Source organism: Neodiprion pinetum, chromosome 1 (genome assembly GCF_021155775.2).
Source record: "Neodiprion pinetum isolate iyNeoPine1 chromosome 1, iyNeoPine1.2, whole genome shotgun sequence".
Classification (NCBI taxonomy): Eukaryota; Metazoa; Arthropoda; class Insecta; order Hymenoptera; family Diprionidae; genus Neodiprion; species Neodiprion pinetum.
The window spans coordinates 7,265,385-7,281,050 of record NC_060232.1 but is presented as its reverse complement, the minus strand read 5'-3'; the positions used below and the strand labels follow the sequence as shown (position 1 = coordinate 7,281,050).

The following is a 15,666-nucleotide window of genomic DNA, read 5'->3' as shown; positions in this document are numbered from 1 at the left end:
GAAGTCAATCTTTCTTTCGACCCAAATCAATTTTTCAGCGGGTGCCACGATGAGAAATCGCAAATTATTTTTTCGAGCAAAATCCTAATAGATATATAATAGAGTCGTCCCTATTTCGGGATCGAAAAAATTTCCATTGCGATGTCCCCGCTCAGATCTGTTTCAAATCATTAAAAAAAACAATCTGTGTAAAGTTTCAAGCCTCTACCAACTGGAACACGTGCCTCTAAGCTTCGAAAGTTTTAAACGTAAAATAAATGTAGTTTTTATAACCAGTTATTTTGTTTTGTATGACTTTGGTGTAAATTGAGGTACCGATTTGAGGCTTGGCAGAGTTATTGCTTATAATGATAGGAACAAACTCTGAAAATTTCAAAATGTTATAATTATTGTTCCCTTGTATATACGTCTAGAAAAAGTGATGCTATTAAGCTTATACGTAAAGAGAATTATATTATAAAATTGCGGTAAAATTTTGAAATTTTCCGCGTTTGATTCTATCATTATAAGCAACAACTCTGCCAAGTTTCAAATCGGTCCCTCAATTTATACCAAAGTCATACAAAACGAAATAACTAGTTATAAAAACTACATGTATTTTACATCAAGACTTTTAGAGCTTATATTTATATATTTATACATATTTGATGAATTTGCCGACCTGGCGAGATTAAAAGTAGGTACATACTTCGAGTTTTTCAGAGTGAAAATTGCACTCTTTGAGTCTTGACGAATCGATTCGACGTTGTTAGTCAGAAAAATAAATAAATAAATAAAAGCGCCGTACATTCCGCTTGGATTGAAACGGATGAGTTGGCCGGTCCGCGAATATATACCAATCTATATATTTCTAGGTATACACGTATATACCTATCTGTTACGCAATTCGCTTCGCAATAAATCGTACAACAATACGCAGAGCCAGACTTTTCTCATTGGGAAAAAATTTTTCTCCGGATGTATTCGACTGTGCGCAAAGCTATTGTTTTTTCCACGGATTGGCGATAATTGACGATTCTCGATGGATAATTTTATACCTTTCACAGAAATTATATCTTATACCTATATAATTATATTATAACTATGTGCAGGCGTATTATTACAGATCGCTTGAGAGGGTGAAAGATTGAATGCTAAACTAAATGAATGAGTGAAAATTATCTGTAAAAAAAGAAAAAAAAAAAAAAAAATTGGCGAACAGTGTCTGTTCGTTTTATTATACTTTCCTTATACTTTCGATATGCGTCTATTCACTGATATGATGAATAATTTATTCGAGCTTTCGACTACATCAAGGGTTTAAGTTTTTTGTTCCAAAACGTGTACGTCACGATTATTTCCATTCAGCTGAAAGAGGAATAATATACAAAAGTTGGCTATTAGCTTAGGCGCATTTCTTATAGTCTGATCCCCATCTCACCGCCACTGATCCCGAGGTCTCGGATAGGATATAAAGTCGACAAGAACCGTGCAGCTTATCATCTCTTTGGGGAATTTATTTTCTGTTTATTTATGCAAATTACTCACTTTAGCCCCCGCGGTGATAGAGGAAAGTTAAGAGACGAGACCGGAGCGATAAAGAGAGAGAGAAAGAGAGAGAAAGCCAGAGACAGAAATGACGTAGGGTAGACGGCGGGCGATCGGTCCGTAAATGAAAATGTATTTTCTCCTCGGCTATTGCTATCTCTTATACAAATGAGAAAAAATTGCCTACGGTGTTTAATCAAACGACGAGACTTCCAAATTGCAAAACTGTTAGTCAAAATTAAAACAAAAAGGGGCAGTAAGTAATTTCTCGTATTTCTTCGTTGAGTGGCGCTTTATACACGTATACACATAGTATAATATATAATGCGTTTTATCTTATGCTGCTGGGTATAAGTTGAAGCTAATCAAAAACTCCATTTATATATGTAGGTATATTCATCCACCGTACGACGATTGCGAATGTTGTCTAGATCCTCGAATTTCTTGTCTTCAAAAGTTCATCGAATCGCGTTTCTCAGCCTCTATAACTCTGCTGTGGACGCGTTGTAGAACTGCGTAGAACGAGTAGGCGGTACGAAGAATCTGAAATATGAAAATTTCCCAGTAGCTACCAAGAAATACTGAAAATTTATTTGCTCCGACCGGTTCGGGGGCACCCGAATTGCCCTTGATGTTTGCTATGTGCTCTCACGTCTACCCGACAGCTTACTCGAGAAATGATGCTCCAGTCGAGTGCCGGGCCGACGTGTGTGTACGTCTCTCTTTCTTTTTCCTTACCTTCTTCATTCTCCCTGCAGTATTTCAGGCGAGACGCCGTTGGAATGCGCTGAATTTTACGAAACGCGTTGACGAAGTTACAGGTACATATCACGTCGAAGGTTGTAACGAAACATCGTAAGGTGTTAAAAGGTGTTTCCGGTATACGCGAAGGGTTTCGATTATTAAACGTATACCTGTTATGCTTCCTTTTAAAATCGCGTTTTTTTAACTAACGGCGGATTCTCAAGCCGATGGATGAAAGTTTGCGAAAACTTTTCAACTCAGTCGTACAAAGATGTTCAACGCTACGACACTCATCCTTGGGGTAAAGAAAAGTAAACTGATTCAAGAAAACTGGAGGTTGGAGGGGTCGGGGAATTGATTCTGAACAAGGGGTGAAGGTGAGAAAAGGAATAGATCGCGAGGGAGAGAGATGTATAGATCAGAGTAGGTGTAGGAATGGTAACAAAAAAATGTAAGCCTGAGGAATGAAGATGCGGTGGGAACCTTAAGGTATGGGAAAACTATTCCCTCATCTCTCGCTTCTTCGCTGATCCCCAATTTTTCGAAGCATTGTAGCGCAGGGGAATTTATCTTCCAGGCACGAACACGCGGTCTTATACTCAGCGTTGAAGTATAAATTCATCTGCCATCGCGCTTGACGATCTTGCGTCTATCAGAGTTCTATTCACTCAACGTAAGAAGTCGGTTGTATTCGTTGCTTTGAAATTTCTGAACCCATTGGATCACGCGACTCATAATGTCAACGAATGCTCATTTCGTTTCTTAAACATGAATACTTTTCGTCTCACGGAAAAAAGTAAACAGTCGTGTATTTTCCAAAATAATTTATTCGCAAACACGAGCTGCAGTTCATTCTACTAGTTAGTTGCAGTAACGCGAACTTTTTAATTAGCCCGTTAGCTAAGCGCGTTCAACTCAACTCGGCTGAGTAGCTCTTTAATATCAGGCCGTGAGTCTACTTTCGGGGAAGTTAACTGTTAACATTGTACATTCAACGGGGAAGGGATAAATCCTCTAAAACTACACTTGGATATCCACAATGAAAAGCCAAGGAAAACAGTGAGAGATCCTTTGCCGCATCTGTACTCACCATGGAAAACGTTTCGAGAGAAAGATTGAACACTCTGCCGACGGTGAGCTTATGGGCTCGCTGCATTCGGCACATCACTATACGCAGAGTGTTCTTGACTCTCGGAGAACAGGCCGTCCACTGACATTGAAAGGGCGCTATCATCAGGTCCGTTGACTGAAAAACCATTTTCTTTTTACTTCTCGATCGCGCAAGAATTTTGAGGCTTGTATTTATCGGTTGCGAGTGACGCGCGGCGAAATAGGTACATGTGAAATATTAAAATTGCAACTTGAAATTCTCACTGGTGGGTAAGAACCCTCTTAGCCGCTCGGTCGAAAGCTTCGTGGCCGCCGTTTGCTCTTGGCTTTCAGGTAATATCAAACTTTACATATTTTCTCCTCTCCAAAGCCGCGGCGTAAGTTTTTACGCTGCACGTTATATCCTGCTGTAGATTCTACGCCCAGACATTTTCATCGCTTATTCTGTAATCCAGCTTCACCTCATACATACTCGACCACGCGTTATAATATACGGCTGTGAACGTATTCTGACAACGATTAAACCTTTAGCAGCGAGTTTCATGGCTTGACGATAATACCTCAAAACCGCGTGTTCATTTCTCTATCTTCATTTTGTAGTTTAGCAATATTTCACCTTGCATATTATCCCGTTTCCATGCCAGCAGTAGAAGAATATCTCCAAGAGCATGCAACCCTGGTAGAGAAGCATCGAGCAGAACTGCAAGCTCCCCGGCGATAACTGGAATGGCGGAAAAGCAATTTGAACAATTATTGTCACTTGCTATTGATTCAATTAGGAAATTGTACGACTCTGAGGAATGGGGGGATCGGGATGTGGTATGTAAGGTGTTGTACGTGAGGCTGATCGCGTATCGGGAACGCGTACCTGCAGGAGCGTAAGGGTGAAATTGAATTTGCAAATTCGCAAGTGTACACAGGTATTTGCACTGCCTTATTTGCGAGTTTGTTTCACTCGAGTTTATTCCCATTTTCCCCCATCTATAGGGGTGAATATAGAGACTAGCCACTGAATCTTAATCTGGGATAATAACGGTGGATATAGCGGCACCGGTTGACCTCGGCTACGAGGATAGCTAACGAGATATGCAAATACTGCTTGGTATACGTCAGTTGCCGCTTCACCGGGATTATCTGGTTACTTGGTTACTTGGTCATTTCCGGCTTAACCACTACGTTACGTTACATGGCTTCGTACGCGCGTTTCGCTCTGTGCTATTCCGTCAACTCCGGCAATGTTCCCCACCAGCTATGCGTATTGAGCGATCGTGTAAGTCGATTACATAATTAACCTTCCGCTCCTGGGCCGGGAAAGTTGTTTGAGATGCGAAATCCTAAGCACTCTCACAGTCATCATCGGAGGAGGGATTCGATCCAATCAAACTCTACTTGTGTTTACTTACCAAAGTTAACTCGAAACACGTCAGGCAGAGTATGATACTGCTAACCGCGAATTGGACGAGAATCCCAATACCGAACACGTCGTTTATTTCATTCGCGAATCTGTAAAGAACCACTCCGAACTTTCTCATCGAGTCACTTTTGTTCAATATGGATCCAGATACTGCCAGGCGTTTTATCATTATTCACCACTTTGTTATCTACAATTGTAAAATGCATTTCTCACTCTCATCAAAGTGAAGACGACACGGTTTTTCTGTTTTTATTTTTTCAAACAATCACTCGTGGATTCAAGTCTGGTATATTTTTAAATCCACGCAATTTCATCGATTCGTCGAACAATGAGTGAGACTTCTATTTTCCCGGGACTATAAGCAAAGCTCGGTATAAGATCGGTGAAAATTGAACGTTGGCTCTGGAATTTAAACTCGATCAAAGCCTGACAAAGGGGGTTCAGTTTACCTGATGATGGCGCCGTGATGTTCGATGCAGCCGACGATGCGCTCATGTAAAATATCGTCTTGCAGGGAGCGAGGTGGAAATTCCGCTGGAACGTTGCCAGTTTTCAGTTTACCTTTCAGTTTATCCTCCGCTCTTCCGACCTTCGATATACGTCCAGCACGCTGGGTTACCGCAGTCTTAAACTCCACGGGATTCTCGCCGTCCTCTTCATCCTCTCTACCGAGTTTGGATAAATCGTGACGAAGCATGTCTAGCTGAGCGCCAGCGAGCGCCATCAGGCTCGACGCGAAGGTATCCATCATTGCATTCATGAAGGCGTTCATCATCACGGCAGCTGTTTGATAAGCGTAAATCACTTCGAAGATAGGCGAGTTGCTTATGTCGAAGGGGAACCAAGTTTTCAGCGGCAAACGCCGCGTCTGTATCGACGAAAAACTTTTTATAATCCAATTTTCGTCCGGGTTTTTCGACGCTGCGTACCTTTAATCTAACGGATCGACCAATTACTCACCTCCCCGCTGTCCACCATCGGGACGATCGCCCAGCCTATTACAGTTGACGCACACATCAGGATGAAGATTACGTTGTCCCGATTCACGACTCTCACCGTCGACATCAAGAAATCGCGGTGCGCGTTACGCCTCGGTAGAAAATTCCGTTGTGCCAAATTTTCAACTAATTTTTCCACCCGTTCGCGACGCATCAGAAAGCTGAAGAGCTTTACGACGGTACCGATGTGCGTCAAGAGCAGGAACGATATTTCGCTAATGGCCTCCAGATTCCCCCAGATCACAATCACGTAAATTATTTCCGTTGAAAAGTAGATCATTGACAACGTCGAGATTATTATCGCTCCGTAGATGTTGTAGATGAGCCTGGAAACCGATTATCAAATTTTTGCCCCTCGAAGTAGTTGAAAAGTAGTTGAGGTGAACATTTTACCTGAGCGAAGGGCTCTTGATGTCCGCCGCCCATATTCCCACCGATCGAAAGACCCACAAGTTGATGGTTAGAGCATCGCGGGCACTGATTTCTTCGTTCCTCATCTTATACGAAACGTCGATCGAACGATTTTACCTTTTTCGAATTTCTGGTCGGGAGACAAACGACGAATACCGAGAGCTTTTGTTTGACCTAGCTTGTGCCCAAGTTAGGAGGCGGAGTTTGATTTGATTGGAATGGTGTAGTAGTGCCGAGGGATGTCCAGTCTCACTAAGGACTGGTCGACGTCTCTACTTTATCACCAATTCATCAGCACGCTGCTCCGCCCATCTGGGCGGTGATTTCCCGACTTGGAAATTTATAGGCCACACGATCGTTGTTTATTTATTTATTTATTTATTTTTTTTTTTTTTTGCTTTTGTTTGTTTCATATTTTGACAAGCATCCATCTTGTCCGGTTTTACAACCAACTTATAGAGTGGGTGAAAAAATCTTTGCCAAGTTGCAGACCCCCGCTGTAGTTCTATTAGTTACTCCGAATGAATCCGCGAATACAGTTCGGCTAATAACTGGGTTGCGTCACTGTACAACGAAGGTACAAATTATACGTAGCATACACAATGTCCGTTGTGCCTCTTCTCGTGCTGGCATTGTTGGCGAAAGACTTAATTACCATTCGGTTGACAGGTGAACCTTCATTATTCACTCACTCCGACCACGTTCGGTCGCCTCAGTCCACTCTCCCAAGGGAATCCCCGGACTCAACTAGAGCCATGCGTACACAGAGACGATTCCATCCCTGTGCCTGTCTTCTCTCGAACCATTATAAATATTTTCATTCAGGATCGAATCCACTTTCGATACGGTAAACCAAAAAACAGTCGCCTGATTCAAGTTTTCGTTGTGACGCGTGCGTGAATTATGTCACGCGATTCGATTAACGGAATTGCCTATAGATTCAATTTGCATGAATTTGCGAAAGCTGTGTAATTCGAGTTGAAGAGATGGGTGGTCGGTACATCCGATGAACCGCAGCCTTGATTCTAAGCGAAACTGACAAGTAACGCGTTAACAACGTGGAAATTGAATCTGCCTGTATCAATAAACCCTTACCAGGCACGACTTGTCGAATCTGATCACCGGAGTAGCAACTTTGGCACATCTTACGAGGCGGAATCGCGGCGGTAAGTCACGATATCGAATTATAGTAATCAGATTCGCGAACCCCTTTCAGCGCCGATGCGTCTTTTCATTATTATCTCTGCCGCGGGTTGGCAGATCATGCTAAAAGTCAAAACGCTGCTTGGAGAGTGGAGGTCGCGGTGGAAGTGACTATCGACATCTAGGTCAGGGCGTCAGACGGCGCTCTTTCACTTCTCCCGATCGTAACCCTCGTGTCGTACTTACGTCTAAGTGGAGTGTCCCAGTTTTTATCTCCGAGCAAGTGGAGAGGCTGGATATTATCGATAGATGGAACGACGGTTCGAGTGGTGGTGCCTGACGTTCGAAGAGGATGAGGCACCTCGTACTTTTACGCAACATCCATTCCGCACACCCAACTATACGCTTCGGAAAATTTGCACGGTTAATTGCGCGATCAATTTTTCACGTCAAAGTTTCACCCTGCTTCTCTTTACCTCTTTACTCGACCCCCGAGTTCCATTCTCGACTTTTCGACAAAGGGAGAGGGTTTTCTACCTGATGCGAAAAGTTGATTTAATTTCATGGTTCGTTGGTACCCCCCCATACGCTCCTCGCGAATGCCTCTTTCGAAACTACAGTAGTCAACTCCCCGGCATCGACCGAACGTGGTCTCGACTTAATTCGACGCCTCCCTCTTTCCCTCCCTCCCGCCTTTCTCCAGTCCTTTCTGAAGGCGACAATTTACCTCTGATTAAAGTGAAAATGATGTCGTAAAGTTGCACCAGGAGAAGGCTGAGAGGAATTCCTGTCGGCAAAGGTGGGTGGATGGCTGGTGGCAAGCGGCAAGCGTCAGGTACTAACTCACCGAGTCACCCTCGAGGCATGCAAATGCGGCATGGTAGCCCGCCAAGTGATTTACTTGTTTAATAATCTGCATCGACTATCATAATTTATACTCCGTTTGACGTTATTGCCTTGATGATTAATACCCGCTTTGAAAAGAAGCGAACGAATAATTCACTCTGTAGCTGTTGCCGGGCGTTCGATTTTCGCTTCAATGCTCTTCATCATTGTAATCATGGGTGATCTTACACGTCGGCACTTTGAAAGCTCTCGGATTATGTTGTTTGCCCTGAACTTGTGTTTGCTCAGTTTCTCCAATTGGGTCACCTAATCTTGAAGCGTATAGAAATATATCCTCTGTGTATAACACTTGCTCGATCGTTTGTCAAACCCGGTCCGTCGTCTCGTGCATATGCCCGATTAATTACTCGCGTCAAAAGCCGGCCGGTTATCGGGGGTAAAAATATTCCAGAGGTACATCGAAACGCACCGCGTCTAACTGTCCAGATCTTGGTGTGTAATTTATGTTGGGTACGTTTTTCCATTTTCATTATCAGCCCGTCTGTTATCAAAGGGATGAATAAATCAGGACCCATCCCCAGCGGTTCCTGCGGCTTGAACCTATCTTCAACACGGTTGAAAAAAAAACGTAAACGGTCCGAATGGTGGGACCTCCGCGAATCGTTGTGCTCAACGAAGCGTCCAAGGGAAGCTTCCGTCGTCGTGTAAATGGTGATAATTGTACATTAATAAGTCCCCGTTAGCAGGTCTTGTCGTTAGTTGAATTATAATTGCGTAGAACGAGAGCGTGCAGGGATATTAATTGGATTTTACTGCTTCAACGGTCGGTAATTTAGAGTGGAGGCGTTTGTGCGATGTCGCGAGGGTTAACGGGAGTCTGCAGTAGTCGATGATTTACGACCGGGGTGAAGAAATTGGACTCGTTTCTTGGACTTGCGACGGGTGATCGGTAAGTCACGGCGCATCCGGCTCTCGATCTTTCAGAAATTGAAACCACAATCTTGAAAGAGGCACGGATCGAAGGGTGAGAGACAAGAGAATCGGTGTTTCCTTAGGCGGAACTTAAACCTCGGGATTAATCCGGTTCGGATGTTATCTGGAGGGGAAATTCTCTTGATTGTTTACCTCCTTCGAGGAGTTTCAAGGAAGCAGAACGAGGAGACTCGTGGGGACCGAGCCGAAGCCCGTATGCTCGATCTGTTATCTCCGGTAATATCTCTTAAAGACAAGCTGAGCGATACAACCCAATCTGAAAATGGAAAACTGGTACGGAAAGGCAGAAAGCGCGATGAAATGCACGGCGTGTTTCCAGAGAGATTGAGCTGATCGGTTGAAACGTGTGTGTCACACACGATACTACGAGCCCTTTACGGCCCCGTTGTTGTCCGGAATATACATACTTGTATTCCGCCGAGGATCAAATCTTTCCCCCTTCAAGGCTCGCGTCAAATCCTCACCCCGGTCGCCACCTGAAGCAATCTTTCTCACACTTCAACGGGCGCGTTCAATGCAACCTGTTTCGCTGAAGCTGAATTCGCCTGTCAACGATATATTGACAATTTCGCCCTTCGCGTTTTTCAAACTTACCTTATATTCGCTCCTTTTCGTTCGGAGATGCAGGAAAACGGGAAAAGGTGACGCCTGCGTATTTCCAAATCCGGAACTCGCGATTTCGTGACTAGGACAGGAAATTCTCGGAAGTCCGGGATTGCGGAGGATGGGTAAGGGAAGGAGGATTATTTTGGCTATAATTTATCCTGCAGCATCGAACGTTTCGTTTTTCGGTCAGGTTACAGAAGCAAATGAACCCAGCGAAGTGTCTCCGGCGTGCCGGGAGAAGGGGTAAAACATTGCTCCGCCGGATCTCCCCCAAAGTCGAAAGGTTTTTATTCCCCTTGAGTTTATCCGACGTCGAATGTCCCAACATTCATCCTGTTTTGACCTAGCAGATGATCAGTCGCAACCGACTCGCTGAACGAACAATGAAGGGATAAATTTTTCGCGATTCTTTCTCGGATTGCAATAAGTATGTCGGAACGTGCGATTCACGCGTCATAAGCCATTATTCAACGCCTTGTTTCGGTGCACGTGACCAGGCTTCAAGTTCGATTTACTGCTCTGACGAAACAGAAGCTTGCAAGTCCCCGTGGGGTGGTTAGCTTTTAAAATTCCCCTCACACGCTGCCTTAGTCGAAATGCATCCGCGAAAACCGGATTATCCCTTTGAATTCCAGGGCCGATACCCTGTCTTCCATACTTTCGCTTCTTCCTCTCTTTTAGAAGGTGGCCCATGGGTCGTCTGTCCTGAATGTCGATGATCGAGCTTTCCGATCCTGGGGGACGGATACTGAGTAGTTTACGCACTGATCGACGTTCGCTAATCTTTGATACTTGCTGCAGTCAACGCAGTTACTTCTCTTCATTCTTCCCCTCTTCGTTCCGTTGAGATAATCTGAATTGCCGAAAAAGGTTGGCCGATGGCGCTATAAAGTTTGGTGTTAACCACCGAGACGAACTTGGATCAACGAAGGATGAAACAAGGGGCATTTCTTTGGTATACTTTGCGTCGCTTTAGCACGCTTACCGGATTATTACAATATACAATTAATGTTGGAGCGTTTCTTTTTTATTTTGTCGTGCAATCCGGTCGTTTTATTAGTTAATTATTCTTACCCCAGATGATGCTCCGTGTCACCGATTGTTTCTCCCTTGGGCTTCGTTGTACTGCTCAGTAAAAGCGAAACCGTTCGAATCCATCCCTGCATTCCTCTCACAATTTTGTATACCGATAATAATAATAACAATAATAGTAATAATAATAATATTCGTAATATAATAAGATTCGGGACACGATATTATGTAACAAGTTTAGTACGTACCGTATACCCAATGGTTTAACGGAGTATATAAACAACAGTGAAAATTGCTTGATTGTACGTCGAAAAATTAATTGATACGGTTTTTCTGAACCGAAGAGTTGATTTTCAAAAGAATTGTTCTCGAGTAATTACTGAAATCGTGTTCGAACTCAGTTTTTATATTCAAATAATTGGTTGAATGAATTATACGATTTACTGTAGTTTTTAAATTCTTCGACAATGTGATCGAACCGAGACGCAAAGAGTCGAATCAGTTTCAGAGGATATTTCTTTGACGGACCGATTTCAATTCGAATGAACGACTCGATTATCTGGTATTAAAGAATCCGTACTGCGTTAACAACGCGAACAACGTAATAACAGAAGGATACTCGAAACTTTTCAATTTATTTGGAAAAGTGTAATAACGAGTTTTATTTCACCGGCATAGCGCTCTCCCTGGTTGTATAATACAGGTAATTTAACGGAACGAATTTGTATATTATACGAAAGTTTTGTCGTCTTCACTTTGCCTTGGTGAAATATATTTTCTGTTCTCCTTTTTTTCATCCGCGTTTCCAACGCTTTCGTTACGCCTCGCCTCCCTCACTTCTTTATCCCTCATCCTCCAGTGTTTCTGTAAGGTCGTCTCGTTTACGAGGAGCTGTACGACTTGCCTGAGGATATTAGACTTTAAACGACGTTATTAGAAGTTGACTTGTTCAAAACTATATCCTACAACGGGCCTAACACCCCGATGCATACATAGCTTATACTTTCGATGAAGAGGAAACTTTTCCACCTTGTATTACACCGTCTCACCGCCATTCTGTTCCGACCCTCATTCTCCTTCCCCTACTTTTCACACTCGATTACCCTTCGTTGCGGTGTAAATGATAAATATTATCGTCCGAGACCCGGGGTGAAAATTATCAAATTTATTTCATCCCCCCCATTTTCATCTTTCACGTCGTAACGTCGTAATTCAATCAATTTCCAACTACTTCCTTGCTGAAAAGCTGCTGACCGTTCGCAGGACGTGCGGAAAGCGTTTACACGAGGCCTTGACCTAAGCTCACCGAGAATCAACGACCAATTCGCCGAGTGACCCTGCTCCTTGTTTCGCAAGCTGGCACCCTTCCTTCTACGAAAATTCGTGCTAACGGTACGACGACAAGGGATCTAGGTAGACTTGTCCTGTATTCCGTCATAGTCGTTAGTCGTTTCGAACAATCTCTCGAGCTTCGGTCTCAGTTACAGAGTTTCAGTAATACTAATATTTAATTGAGTAATATTTATCGTCGCATGGCAAAGAAAATTTCACCGTCAATTATAAATTTTCCCGAAGTTGGAGTAAAGATTTGCAAAGTTGTTTTAAATCCCAACGCGGGCAATACTTGTTTGTAACGTTGTCCCCATTATCGGCCGCATCGATGGAATCGTTGTTATACGCTGACGATAATTATTCGCGCGATGTGTTAAATTGCATTACGCGGTTAGATTCGTAGAACTGTGGAAAATGCGTACAGGCATAACACCGGGATTCCCATTAACTCGAAAATTAATGCGATCATACATTGCTAATTTGTTTTCAATTTGATCGCCCGCCGCAACGCTCGATAGAATAAATAGTATTCCATAACCCGCACCGTTATAAGGATAACTATTGTGCATATTTATGTAACCCAGACCGTACAAACGCTGCCGCAAAAACGGTCCGATTTTAGCGCATATTTTACAGGCAATATTACTGATTTACGATTTGTCAATGAAAATTATTGTTATTTTTTATCGCTTTATTGTCGTTGATATTTTTTTCAGAATTAACTATCAAACGGTAAATAATTGACCAAAAGTATATATACATATACTTTTTACACATATGTATGTGAGAACGAAAAGTGACGGGCAATCAACGAGCCACGAGGATTCGTAAATCGTGGAAAGCCAATCAAATTAAGTGGAATAATTAAAAGGAATGTCAAGTGCACATCGACGGAAAGGGCGCGAGAGAATTTGATGGATACATAAATCTGTTCAGAGTTTAATTTCGGAATTATAAATTGATGGTTGGCGACAACTGCAGTGTTTGTACAAATTTCTTTTCTTTTCAAATCAAATTCTTATCGTATTTCTTTCCGCTTATTTCCACCCTCCGTTTGATCCCACGTCAGTCTCTCTTCGTTCAAGTTAATTCGCGTGTACGAAGAGGAAATACGCGGGTCTCTGCGTATAAAAAAAAAAAAAAATAACTGAGAAAATTGAAAAAATCGGAAGGAAATAGATTGAGCGAAAGAGAAGGAGTGAGAGAGAGAGAGAGAGAGAGAGAGAGAGAGAGAGAGAGAGAGAGAGAGAGAGAGAGAGAGAGAAAAATGAAACGTCATCAGGTGTATATTTGAGATGAATTTAACAAAGTCGACGAACGCGACGACGAATATTGTGCAAACTCCAATCAGGACTGTGAACTTCTTTGGTGACGCTATAAACACCCCGAAATAACACGCGAACCGGGTGGGTTTTGGTGTTAGGTACGCCGTCCTGATTACCCGGAGAGCATAAAATTCAATTTGAGAATATACTTGTTAATTTCCACGGTTATACGAACAAGCATTATAATAATCCTTTTCATTGTCGTGTTTGCCATTGCGGTTATACGAAGTCCCGCTCTCGTGCCTTCGCGGAGCGAGCTACACCTTCAGTTCCGAGTTTCGAGGATCTTGTAAATTCTTGATTAAACACACCCTCCCTCTCCTCTCTCCTCCTCTCTTCTCTCACCCTTTCTCGACGCTAAGGGTGAGAATCGCGCGCGTGCGTTTTCGGTGTATACCTGCAGCGCCGTTACGAACACCGTGACGACACTGCGGGCTTTCATCCCCGTTTAACGCGAGGTTCCTAGGACCCGCACTCCGCAGTTTTGTCTTACCCGATATCCGTCTCTAACCCCGCAAGTCTCTCTACTCTGGACAAATATCTCGAACACGCCAACTCACACGCAAAATGTAGCCAGCCAAATGGGCGGTTCGACCAGGCATTGTTAAAGAGCTGCGTTGCACGCTTATGGAATTTCATTAGTTCAATAAAGTATTTCGCGTTACCAACTGACCGATGATTTATCCCCGTAACGCAGAGACCACGCCCCAGAGTTTCGGCTGTCGGTAAATTGGATTGATTTTCACGCATTTCTCACTGACAGATTTCACGATTGGATAACGACGATGGACACACGGTGTTAGGCAAATGCGGTGTACAATTCTACGGACTCTGAGTCGGCGGTAATTTTGCAATATTCGTGACATCCTGACATTACTTCTCATGTTTTAATTTTAACAAGATCATTTTTACAGTTCAGTTACACCGTACACTTTTCTTCAAAACTATTCAGCTTGTGGTTTTAATTTTCAGGACCTATAATTCTCCGCAATGAAATGAACTTTGTCACACAGCATTCGTAGAATTTTTACCCAAAAAATTGTTGTTCATTTACATGATCTACACACTCTATTTTCTGATTTTTACTCTAATCCCAAGGAATTTTTGGTCGTAGTTTTGAATTAATTCAGAGATCTTGAAAGTTTCTCTGATCGTGGTGTTCCAACGGTGATCCTAATAAATGTGTTTACATCAACTTGAAGAGATCGGTAATAAATTTTAGTGATAAAATCACCATCCTAGAAAATTCCCATGAATTCTTACCAATGCTCGCTCACAAGATCCACACTCGCATCACTCGCGGATGAAGTTCAAGCTGTACGCAAACACTGTTTCTGTTTTCCGAAGAAACGGAACCTTTTTTTCTCTCTAAAAAAATTACGGAGTGTTAGATAATCCTACGATACCACCCAGGCGGCTATTCCGCTGTTTTTACCGTGGATTTTGTATCAGCTGTGGGAAATGCTTACGGAGCCTAGCGAGAACGGTTGGTAAACATTCGATGACCTGCGGTGATCAGAGTCGGGAAGGTCGTGAATTAGGTAAAATTACCGGATCTCAAGCCGCCGATTGGAGGGATGGAGGAAACGAGGTGGGTTGATGACCCGTCAACTTTCTTACCCTGGGGCTAACCGTGTTTGTTCTTCTCGCCCGGAGGTACCCAGTTTTACGTAGGTATACTCAGTCTTGGAGGAATGCAATTAGGGGAAGGCCGAGGCGTTGGCCAGGGTCGTCTTTCGCCCCGTTCGCCATCCCGGTTCCCGTTTCCCGGACGGCGCGGAATAATTCTGAGCTCGGGAATTCTGAGGGAGCTACGAGTCCCCGGCCGCCGCTCATCGCCTCGCCTCTCACCTCATCCTCATCCTCGTCCTCCTCTTCTTCCTCCTCGGTAATGTTCCAATAATACGGTCATTAGTTAATGACACTGGTCCACCGCTGCAGGCGTCTCGTGCAGTGAGTGTCTCGCCTCGTTCGTTCGTTGCTGCGTCGTCGGTACTTATTGGTGACACGGGAGGAAAACCGACTCGCTGCGGTGTTGTGCAAGATAATGAGCATTATTATCTGGACTGAGATGAGATTATTCGTGTAGCAATTCGTCTATGCTTTGATATGAAAGATTGAAGTCCAAATGAGATTATCTTTATTTTTACCTAGATAATCGAGAAAAAAAAGATGATAAACAGCA

General features: G+C 43.3%; 2 protein-coding genes across 5 annotated transcripts in view; one reads left to right on the top strand and one right to left on the bottom strand.

Annotated features, from left to right (window-relative positions):
* Positions 1-15,666, top strand: part of dlg1 (discs large 1) — a 390,478-nt gene that overhangs the window by 106,294 nt on the left and 268,518 nt on the right. The gene's annotated exons all lie outside the window — the stretch shown is intronic.
* On the bottom strand, positions 1,824-6,407 carry LOC124214221 (odorant receptor 46a-like). The gene is made up of 7 exons (XM_046616402.2): positions 6,187-6,407; positions 5,756-6,119; positions 5,245-5,663; positions 4,785-4,884; positions 3,998-4,102; positions 3,362-3,517; positions 1,824-2,070 (listed from the first exon to the last, which is right to left on the bottom strand). Exons 1-7 carry the CDS (start codon positions 6,288-6,290, stop codon positions 1,978-1,980), a joined length of 1,341 nt encoding a protein of 446 aa, XP_046472358.1. The 5' UTR covers positions 6,291-6,407; the 3' UTR covers positions 1,824-1,977.

What these genes read in the sequence shown, in the direction of transcription:
- LOC124214221 (XM_046616402.2), bottom strand. Translation starts at nt 6,290, where the DNA reads ATGAGGAACGAAGAAATCAGTGCCCGCGATGCTCTAACCATCAACTTG. An exon ending in CATCACGGCGCCATCATCAG is followed by an intron (nt 4,885 to 5,244) that starts GTAAACTGAACC and finishes GGTTCTTTACAG; the next exon opens with ATTCGCGAATGAAATAAACG. An exon ending in GAAACGGGATAATATGCAAG is followed by an intron (nt 3,518 to 3,997) that starts GTGAAATATTGC and finishes ATGGTTTTTCAG; the next exon opens with TCAACGGACCTGATGATAGC.